The sequence below is a fragment of the Myripristis murdjan genome, chromosome 2 (genome assembly GCF_902150065.1).
Source record: "Myripristis murdjan chromosome 2, fMyrMur1.1, whole genome shotgun sequence".
NCBI lineage: Eukaryota > Metazoa > Chordata > Actinopteri > Holocentriformes > Holocentridae > Myripristis > Myripristis murdjan.
This window is the reverse complement of record NC_043981.1, coordinates 5,565,001-5,576,541: the sequence shown is the minus strand read 5'-3', so window position 1 is coordinate 5,576,541 and position 11,541 is coordinate 5,565,001. Positions and strand designations below refer to the sequence as shown.

The following is an 11,541-nucleotide window of genomic DNA, read 5'->3' as shown; positions in this document are numbered from 1 at the left end:
CAACAAAAACACCTAGTGACAAGGTGGTATATTCCCAGGCAAGATGCCAAATTTTTAGTCTTTAGATTACAGAATTACACAATTTCAACAAATCGCAAAGTTTTTTTTTTTTTTTTTTTTTTTTTTTTTTTTTAATGATGTTATAATAGTTGGTGTTTCCTCTCATTTTTGAACAAACCTCATCTGAATACTGACACAAAGTGGGAGAGGGGATGTCACAAGATAGATCCTGGATTTTAAAGTAAGTGTTGTTTTTTTTGTAATCTCAGGGCTGCTCAACACTACAAACTGCAACCATATTTATGCGGTTATATGAAATCCAATCCAAGTTAAATTTTTTTTTTTTTTTTAGACTTTAAAAACCATTACAGGATCAGGCTGTCCTGTTTCAATTTAAGGTTCAGGCATCTCAGTTAGTGATCAGGAGTTTGGCCTCTGAAAAGCGGGAGTTTTCTGTTCCTGAGAAACGTTAACATTTGTTCACAATGACAATGCGAGTAAATGGGGTGTGAAACCGGCACTCTCAAAATCACATACGCATTCCTTTAAATCAAGTGTATTACTTATTCTTAGCATTACAATAGCTGTGGCAGTATATTCACTGACTTGCATGCAGTTTTGTCAGTAATGGTTTCACAGCCCATTGAGCGCTGCCATCAAATACTAACGGGCGGATTGGTTTCAATCGCACAGGGACAAAAACTCTGAATGTTCAAAATGGGAGCCTGGTTAGTTATAAACAGGATAGACGGGATGGATAGCGTTCTCTATGGCTTCAGCCAATCAGCACATTATCTCACTGGGATCTGTAACACTGCAGGCTGACTGCATTTGCAAATACAGATAATATAAGCAGCCATTTCACCAAATAAGCAAGTCTTACAATGCAAATAACATGCTGAAAAAAGTGAGAGAAATTCTGTTTCCTCACCATGAGGGGGCTAAGTGGAAATGCAAATACCTTGGAAACAAGAAGGTGAGAATCTGTTACACCAACCCTAAAGGAATAGTTCACCCATTTTAGTGTTGATTGAAAAAAAAATGCACAGATGATGCTTCACTGGAAAAGCGTGATATGATTCTACTGTGGCTATGCTGTATGACATGCTGTGCTGCCTCAAATAAATGGAATATAAGACTTGTTGTTTGGGCATTGAGTGTTTACAATAAAATCCCAAGCTTTTAAATGACTAGAAACAAATTGTCCTAAACCAATTTGTTTCTATTTAATCATCAGTCTCATGACCAAAAGATGACATAATCTGCCCAATTTGTGTACTGTAAAACCCAATAAAAAATTGCACCGGTATATAAGATGCAGTGTATTTTTTGTCTGACTCCTGCCTGCAAAAAAAGGTTTCCCATTTAAGACTGGTTCATTTTAATGCATTTATAAACACCCTTAGCCACAAACGGTTTCTCCCTCTACCTGCTTCTTTTTGCTTTGCCATGGCCTCAAGCTGAGCTTTAGAAGAGAGCAGAAGTGTGCACATCTAAACTTACAAGTGCAGGACCAAAAAAAGTTCATTGCGAGGAAGCGAGAGAGAGATGTGCCCGCTGTGTAGTGTGTCTCAGTGAGTGGATCTCTCTCTCTCTTCCTCTCAGGGTGAGGTTTGCCTTGCCACCAGTCACAAACCAGCTTCTCACTGCCATTAAACTGTCTTCCTGACTGGCAATTTGCATTTGCATTGGTAGTTTTGTGCAGCTGTATAGCTCTTTCTTATAATTTTCTCAGTTTTCGCCATGCTGAGTTTACAACTGAAGGCTAGCTATGGCCTACAGCTGACTGACATCAGCCATGATAGCTGTGTGGTGATAGGCTCCTGCATGCACTGTGGCGTGAAGACTCTCGCACACTCTAGCCTATAGCGCCATCTGCTGTTGCCACATTAGATCCAACCCATAGACCTTTATATAAAGTCATATCCAGAATCAACCACTCTGCATTTTACTGGTTTACAGGATGCACTGGTTAATGAGACACACTCTGTATTAAAGGTGCATCTTATTTACCAGTTTCTACAGTATTTTTTACATAATCCAGTGCCAGATACAGGAACGCTGTCTTCACATTATTCCTGTGCACAACACAATATCAGCATTCAGGGTTAGTGCTCACCTTGCAAAATTTTTGAGACTGTGTTGATGTAGGCCAGTCCGAGCATGTCAAGAAAGCAGTTGCCAGTGGCAACAAAAGGACACGGTGTAACCTATTATCACCTCCTTGACCCTCCCTCCCTTTCTGAGTAGAATTTGAACACAGAATTGAGGCATTTTCCATTTGGCCAGGAAGGTAAAAATGATAACATTACACTCCCTTGGCTGTTACTTCTCCAGTCAGTATGATTGCATTTTCCTCATAAACACTGATAATGACTCCTCCAACACTGCGACAGGCATCTACTGGACTGTTTGCTAGCTAACGCCCCCTAGAGGTGACCCTTGAGTTTTCAACGGCTTCATGATATGACTGCAAGAGCTTCACACAATCTGCAGAGGTGACGAGCGAAACTATTCTGATATGTTACCAAGAAGCTTGTTCGTCCATCAAATGTTGTGCTACAGGTATAAAACAAGAACACACACACACACACGCACACGCGCACACACACATACTCTCAAAATCAGTCTATGAGGGAAAACTATGCTTACAAACACACACTCACTCACACACACTTGGCCTTGTGATAATTGCACTCCTTCTCACTCGTCGTCTCGTAGCTGGTCGAGTAATGATGATGAGTCAAGCAGACATCCTCTGAAATAGCCAATTAGGGAGTGAGTCAGCTGAAGCTGGCTGCGTCTCGACAGGAAGTGTCCCTCGTCGGGGTAGATCTGCCCGAAAAACACAGAGAACACATGAATAAGTAAATCTGAGAGACACTCGAGGTCAGGCAAAAGGCTGACGTTTGGAAAATCCTGTTTTTAATTACTGGTGTCAGTCCTTTTCAGGTAGTTTTTTGTAATGTAGAGGACTTCATGCACTATTAAAGATATGATACTTTTTATATGATAAGATTTTATTGTCAAGACTTTTTTGACAGAACGCTCCATGTACTGTTCGCAGCATAATTCTCCACAGATTTTCCTCAAATATTCAAGTATTAAAAATGTAAGACATTCTTTAAAAAAAAAAAAAAATGTGTCAGGTATTGATTGGAAAGTGGATTTATTTTTTTCAGGTATTTTTCAAGGATTCAAGGATTCAAGGATTCAAGGAACTTTATTGTCATACCAGCTCACACTTACTTTTTGAAACTTTAAATGTTTTGATATATTTATCTTAAGTCTTTGTCTGGAATGTGGATTTTCTCATCCATCATAAGTAACAACAAATTGGACCACAATTCATATTCTATTGAAATGCTCAGTCACTGTTTATAGCTCCTCATTACAGTAACACTGTATCATGTTTTCTTAATGCAGATGCTGCCTTTTCAACAGTGTTGCTTCCATATGGATTGTCCCAAAGCGCGCATATGAATGTGCTATACATATATGAATACGATAAGCTCCTCTCAAGAGTGCAGCATTTACCTGCATAGTATAATTGGCTCCGATCTTTATCAAGTGTTTGATGAGCTCTGCTGAATGCTGAAAATGAACGTTTGCTGTGAAGAGAAAAAAAAAATGTAAATGAGTGACACAGGTTAATTCCAGCGCTGGATGAAAGCTCTCTCTCTCTCTCATCTCGGTCAAGGTGGATTTTTAGTGCTCTTGATGTGGAGGTTCACTCCAAATTGATATAATCACCAACTAAAAGGAGATTCCTGCTCTTAATAAAGCACATTACAGCTTCCTATGAAAGCTGCTAAACATCTTTTCTTGAGAAGGTATCCGTGTTTTTGCCAGTGGAATAATTTGCGCTTGAGAAACTTCAGAAAGGTTTTTTTTAGGGCTGGGCAAGTTAACGCGTTATTATCACGTTAATTCATTAGACTATTGACGCCGATATTTACTTTATCGCGCATTAACGCATGTTGCTCACATGCTTTTATTTTGTAAAAGTCTGTTGCACTCAGTCTAAAGCCCAAACGCGCCCAAGCACGTTTGCCCCTGGTGTGCGCGTCATCACGTTGAAACAGACACAGGCATGGCCCGACGACATTATAAATCAGTGTAGTTCAAATACATTCATCATGTCTTCCTTTTAACTAAAAGACGTTTTTGGTCCTTTTAATCAGACATGGGATGTTTATTTACCTTGACAGTTTCGGAGGTAACTTCCTCCTCTTTCAGAAAGGTCCAACTGACAGCCGGAGCGGCACCTGGCAGATCCAGCAGAATAGACCTGACCGGGTTGCCGCACACCGCGCGGTGCCGCGGCCGGTGCTGGCTGTACTGACGCGGTGCCGGCCAGCACCAGGTCTGCCGGATCCCCGCGCACACAGACTGCTGTACTTTCATTATAAACCGACTTTTGTTTATACGCGGTTGCAGCAGCACAACGGACAGCGACACAGACAACATGGTTGATTATTGATTGCGCAACAATCGCTTGTGAAAGGTTGTTTTCTCTTGCTGGTCACATTGTGCAAAATAAAAAGAGAGCTTCTTTATCTTATGAAAATGTAAATAATCGTGTGTGCCTTAGCAACTGGCTTAGTGCAGAGGAATAGAAAAAAAAAAAACAGAAGTCCAGTAAAACATGCGCTTTACATTCTAGTCCCCTGTAAAGGAAGTTTCAGTAGTGAACTTTTTTGTGCTTCACACTTTGGTATTGAACATAGACTGGTAATGCTGCTCCCTGTTAAAAGTTTCTGCTGTTACCTCAGAAATTGCCTGTTTGTCCTGATTGTGGCTCAGGATTTTGTTGGTAGATTTTTTTTTTTTATAAAGAGAATGTCCTGGCAGTGGCAATAAGCTTTAATTTATTATTATTACTATTATTATTTATTTTATTTATTATTATTATTATTATTATGACATTTTTTAAGTTGAGATTTACACTAAATATGTGTTACTGATAAGTGGTGATGTTAAAAGTGTTTGCACAACAAATGTTATGGCACTTTCGTTTATATGGCAGCAGAACATTGAAATAAAAGTGCTCTTTACAATACTTATTGGATTTTGCGAATACAATGCGATTAATTGTGATTAATCAGGCAAATTATGCAATTAATTGCGATTAAAGATTTTAATTGTTGCCCAGCCCTAGTTTTTTTTTTTTTTTTTTTTTTTCCAGACCAGGTATATAGGCTAGTGTTTCGGAATGCAAGCCTTTGTATGAAAATGAAGGAAATGTGTACCGTCAGCGGTTCCATGAGCCAGAAACAGAGTCCCTCCGGGCAGCCCTTTCATGTTGGGCAGGACTTTGGACGCCTGGACACACAGATAAAGAAAAATGATTCAAACGGCGCGCATCATTAACACTATAAAGCCCAGGGGATTCAGGCTGCCTGAGCGTGGGCCCACAAGCCGTCGGTTTAAGGATGCAAATGTATTTTCAAACTCAGACAACACAGGTTTGTGCGTTTAGCGAGGCCAGGAAAAGTCGTGGCATTTTGAAATCCACTTGAACTTTGAAGAGTTTAGCAGATTTAGTGGAAAGAGACCGAGGTTATTAAATATGAGATACTGACGTGCCCTATACTCATATTTTTCTTGTTTATTTTTTCAAAGCATTTTTTACATCTAAAGATAAGATGAATATCAGTGCAAAATATTAGCTATCGGCAGCTTCAGTTTAAAGAAAAAAAAAGGGTTTCAAGCTACTTGAATCAGGTTTGATTCAGCATCATGTCTGCAAAACAGTCATGCAAGTATACACAACATATATACATGATGTCACACAGATCACCACACTTTTTCTCTATTGTCGCTGCTCAAAATGACTTTTGTGTTATTTTGCTGTGCAACATTGGTACATATAACTGGATATGCAATCTATCAGTTGTCACTCATGTGTTTGCGGTTGTCGCATCGTGAGGAAGATGCGTCTGTCTTATTTCTGATGTTTTCATTTAGGGCTGTCTTTGTGGAGAGCTGTGAGCTGTGGGCATGTGTGGGATAATCTCTGCATATGTTGTATTTATTTATTTTTTGTTCGATGTATGTCATTGTGTGCGTGTGTTCATGACTCATCTCAAGGAGCTGTCTTTTCATTTTAAAAGATTCTCCCAAATACAAATATATGATCAACCTCATATGAGCAGCGACCGTCTTGTTTTTCTGTGACAGAGCTCTCATTCACTTCAGACACATTTTCCCAGCTGGGATTTGCACCGGCAACTCTGTGATCACAGAGGGTCAACAGGCAAATGTGTCACTTCTGCATTAACACCTCCCAAGCCATTTTTTCTTGCTCTGTCTCTCTCTCTCCCTCACAGGATTGGATGAGTGATGATGCCCTGCTGATTATTGTGATCAGATCGTGCTAGATTCCCATCTTTGGGTGTCATTTAAAGCGCCCAGCCCCCCCATCCTACCACCGCCCCTGCTGTGGGAGGCTCAAAAATAGCTCACTCTGGCCCAGTTATAGGCAACCCACTTAGGGGGGAAAACACACTTTGACTGCAACCTTCACAGGGAGGACAACTGTGTGATTTTTAGTCTACACCTCTGGCATTTTCCTTGTTTTTTTTTTTTTTTTCATCCTTTCCTTGCTGCTACAATGGGAAGGACACGATCTGGAGAGGCGCCTGAAATGCTGTTAGCCATTTTTTTTTCTTTTCCCCTCACACACACACACACACTGTCAGAAGCCTGTTTTGTCGGTGAAGTGAACCACAACAGAGTGCATCTTCATTAAGGCGAGGTTGTGGCCTGCGTTAGGAAAGCCATTAATGGATTTGCTCCAATCACAACCAGTATGTATCATTTCTATGCTAGTTACTAACCCAACATAATATTCTCAAACCGCTTCATGTAAAACAACAACAACAATAACAACAGTGAGTCTAAAAAATATCTAAAAGCCTAAAATGTACTATTAGTGCTTCTTCAAATTTTTTCCTCAAACAGGCATATGAAAATACCTCACCTCCAAATCATTTGAAGCATAAAAACAATAGGTTAATTGAAAAAGCTGTATAGGCCATAAAAACAATATAGTATCACTTGCGTTATTTATAAGGTTGGAATTAGCTATTCAAACATGGTAAGGAACTACATCTCATATGAAACATGTTGGTGATGAAACTCTAAATAAATACCCTCACATACAACCTTCATGTATTTAATTGGCATAACTAAGTTGAATATTAACACGGGACAAGTACCTAAAGTTATTAAGTGATAACGATGAATTGTAATTCATTCTTCTGGATCAGTGATATATGATTCTGCTTTTTTTTTTTTGCTGCATGTTTCATCCTTGTAAAACATGAGCCTATTTTGTGTGGAGGAAAATAATCAAAACTGCCGATTTATTTTGTAAGTCAATTTTTTAGAGATTCTAACACCACAGGTATTTAAATCCGAAACATTTGTCACGGTATGGCGGGTGCATTATGTTTATTAATATGAGGTGATTCAATTTTTAAATCTCACTACCCAGTTACATGTTTTTTTTTTTTTTTTTTTTTTGCCTTGTTAGTGCAGACACTTCACAAGCTGCTGCTCTGCTCAGCTGTGAGCCGGCTCCCTCATGGGTGTCTGGAGGTAAAATCAATTTTACAAATTGAAAAAAAAAAAATGAGTAAAATCAAATTTACAAATTGATTTTACTATAAAATTCATTCGCAAACAATCACACACATTGACACAGTTTCCCGGCCTACGCACAAACACGCATGCAGTGATACACAAAGGCATGCACGAATACACTCACACACAGACGCCCACACACATACACGCCCACAGTATGCCACCCTTGCATGCACACACACACACACACACACACACACACACACACACACACACACACACACACACCCAACAGTGTTAAACTCCTTGCTGTTTTCCAATCTGGTGTGACATATTACTCTTATGAAAGTGAAAGAGGCTGGGAGGAGATAAGAGTTGAAAAAACAACAACCACAGCAACAGATGGATGACTGGTTGAGGCAGCTCACTTGGTATCTGCTCTCCTCCGTCGAAGGCGAGCCAAAGTATCTCTCCGAGAACGCCGAGGCTGAAACAAAGCCGGCGCAGAGAGGACAAGTTATGTTGTTTATCATTCAACAAGGAAGAAGTTGCACATAATAAATTGCCACTGCTGGAGATCCACTGTCAGAATCCATGTCGATTTCCCCATTACAGCTGCATTTCATAAATAAGAAAATGTAGGAAAAGGAGATTTTACAGGTTCGGCGGCACGCTGACTTTAAGCTGCGTATTATTTCTGAGCAGAACAAAAACAAAGTGAAATTCTTATTCTTGTCTAAAGGAACCAGAGGATCTGCGCTTGCAGTCACACATTACGCTACCTGCTGTGCTGCCATAGTAGCCCTCATGCTGGCTTAATGTTTATTTCACTGAGCCGAACAAAGATTTTCCGGGTAAAATTCAATAAGCATGAATTCCCAGACTGACCACATTACAAAGCAATAAGAAGCGAGGAGGGTTAATGCCAAATTTGAGCAGACAATAGCTGTAAAAAAAAAAAAAAAAAAAAAAAAAAAAAATATATATATATATATATATATATATATATATATATATTCCAGCGTCCCTACAGACTGATCAGAAAGAAATGAGAGCCAAACAGAGGGTTGGCGCTACGGCAGCCTGACAGTTTTAATAAAGATTCTGCAAATCCAAGAGTGGTTATGGATATAAAAGAGGAGAAAGGTGACGAGGCGCCTGGCGAATTTAATTCAGCTCCTCGCTCACCATACATGGTCCAGTCGATGACGGGAGCCTGGGCGGCCGCGCATCTGATCAGCTTCTCCGTCGCCTTCAGCATCATCAGTGTGATGTAGCCGCCATAGTCCTGCAGAGAGGGGGGGGGGGAACGCTTTCTATGACACTTTATTCATCAAAAACATACCAACATACCTTTATACTAAAGACACGGATGCTAAAGTGCAATTGTACCAGTCAAATCAGGGACATCTGGTTGCCATAGCTAAAGGCAGAATGCGTAGGATTTTCCTAAAAAAACAATGTATAGACTTAAAAATAATCCCTCTCAATCATCACCTATGACCCACTACCTGTTGTTTGAAACTCCCACCCTACCTATGTTATGTAACTTAAAAATAGCAACATCACACAACTGTTTGTCTTTTTAGGTGGCAGGAGCAAGAATTAGTCATCCTCCACATGTGTTGTGTTATGGTTTCAAAATGATGAAGGCAGTTGGAGAACAAGGCTCTACAGGATGATTTTTTTTCCCAGGGCAACTATCCTGTTTTTTTCCGAAATGATATACAGATTTTAGATTCTATTATCGAAAATGTATTTAAAAGTATAGTGCATAGAGCTGCTGTAAATGGGAAAAAACGTCTGGCTAAACACAACACTACTGTGCCACAGTGAGCAACATTTGGAAAACAAATCTGCCATATCACAGTGTTCACTTTTACCGATACAACTGACCTTATAAATCTTCATTATTTGACTTTGCTAATTCTCCATGATCGCACCAGCCAAAGCTTGTTAGGCGATTTGTGACACAGGTGCAAAACCTCTAAAACTTTAATCATATTCATTAGAAAAATTGACTTCCCTGCCAGCAGTCATCATCTTATAGCATCTGTCACACTTTGAAACGATCATGAATGGCCTCATAAATTATTATGTGTGCTGTAACGTGTCCCCAAGCAGCTTAAGTAATGCCTCGCCGAGCGTTTCAACCACACATGGCACAATTTATTTAGTCGGCTGAGGAGGATCAGGATGGGGGCGAAAGGTTTGATTGACTAAGTGAAGAGATGGAGTGACTGACATACCTCTCCGAAGACTCCTATGCGCGTACGATCAATATACGGCAGCTTCACCAGGTATCTGCAGCACACAGAGAAAATACAGTATATGGACAAAAGTATTGGGCCACAGCTCTGAATCACTGAGTTCAGGTGTTTTATTTAGTCCCATTGCCACAGGTGTATAAAGTTTGGGGAAGGCCCTTTTCTGTCCCAGCGTGACTGAGCCCCAGTGCACAAAGCAAGCTCCATAAAGGCGTGGCTGGCTGAGTTTGGTGTGGAAGAACTTGACTGGCCCACACAGAGCCCTGACCTCAACCCCATCCAACACCTTTGGGGTGAACTAGAACAGAAATTGTGAGCCAGGTCCTCTCATCCAACATCAGTGTCTGAGCTCACAAATGCTCTTCTGGATGAATGGGCAAAAATTCCCACAGACACACTCCAAAATCTTGCAGAAAGCCTTCACAGAAGAGTGGATGCTGTTCTAGCTGCAAAGGGACCAACTCCATATTAAAAAGCTCCTGTTGGTGTAATGTGTAGGTGATCCAATACCTTCGTCCACACAGTCTATATTAATATAACTGGAGGGGTGATGTTGAATTCATACCTGGGGATCAAGTACAAACCTCTTAGACTGTTATAATTTCATTTTCCAGCATTCAGATTCAACCATTTACATTATAATTCACACATTTGATTACATCTTACGCACCAATGTGACTTACAATTATCCATAGGAGAAGCTTCAATTTCAACACCACCAGCCAACAACGATTAAGTCAAAGGTCAAAGCTAAACGGTCACAGTGACAGAACTCCTGACACCACGCATTGATTGCGTAAAAAGAAGAGTGGTAGGGAGATAAATGAGAAAAGCAGGTGATTTTTTTTTCTTTTGTCAGTTATTGGCAATAATGTGATCTCGTGAATGATGGTGCACCTCTGGCCCTGCACTGTGTGAGCCAGCAGGTGCCGTGATATTATCTTTGCTGGTAATAGATCTCTGCGACAGTGCCACCCCCCAAAAAAATATGGGTGCTGTACTTGGTGATTAAAGCGACGCTGCTGTGAATTCGACCTGGCATTTCATACTTGCAATGTCAGTGAGAGAATGACTTGTAGTTCCCACATGAAATCACACACCACATGAACATGCATCTGTCTTCAGTGCACATACTCAATACTCATATGTTTGTTTTTCTATACCTTCCACTGACTATATTTACCCTCAAATACCAACCATAACCTTAACACCCACTAATCTCTCAGTTAGATATGAACATTTTAGCTGGTGTTTAATATAATGTACACAATAATGTGCAATGACAGAAGTCTAAAAAGTAAAGTATCATCAAGGTTGGTATCACCTTTTAATCTCTTTTTTTTATCATTATTTTATAATTTCACCTCTTTCATTCCTTTTGTATACGCCTAGTTAGTCTGAGGCTGAATCTATTTATTTTACCGTTTATTTGCACATATTTTATTAGTTTTTTGCCTAATGTATGCTTGTTGGCAATTCCCAAACTTTTCAAGACCATTACCGAATCATTTTCATACATTTCCAGATTATTCAGACCCGTAGGAACCCTGCCTCTGCACTACATTGCTGACATTAAAATTAATGCATTATAAATTCAGCCTGAAACCTAAAATCCAACCTAAAAAGTCATCCCAGGCTTTCTCCGTTTCATCTGTGTTTTTTTTGCAATCCCATGATGATGACT

The 11,541-nt window shown here is 40.0% G+C and overlaps 1 protein-coding gene across 1 annotated transcript in view; it reads right to left on the bottom strand.

Annotated features, from left to right (window-relative positions):
* Nucleotides 1-251: 251 nt before the first annotated feature.
* Nucleotides 252-11,541, bottom strand: part of LOC115374305 (inactive dipeptidyl peptidase 10-like) — a 54,046-nt gene continuing 42,756 nt past the window's right edge. Inside the window, exons 22-27 of the mRNA XM_030073164.1 lie at nucleotides 9,840-9,894; nucleotides 8,779-8,878; nucleotides 8,019-8,077; nucleotides 5,253-5,325; nucleotides 3,538-3,611; nucleotides 252-2,835 (exon numbers count right to left, since the gene is read on the bottom strand). Coding sequence (XP_029929024.1) covers nucleotides 2,704-2,835; nucleotides 3,538-3,611; nucleotides 5,253-5,325; nucleotides 8,019-8,077; nucleotides 8,779-8,878; nucleotides 9,840-9,894 — 493 coding nt within the window. The 3' untranslated portion in view covers nucleotides 252-2,703. The remainder of the gene's footprint in view (nucleotides 2,836-3,537; nucleotides 3,612-5,252; nucleotides 5,326-8,018; nucleotides 8,078-8,778; nucleotides 8,879-9,839; nucleotides 9,895-11,541) is intronic.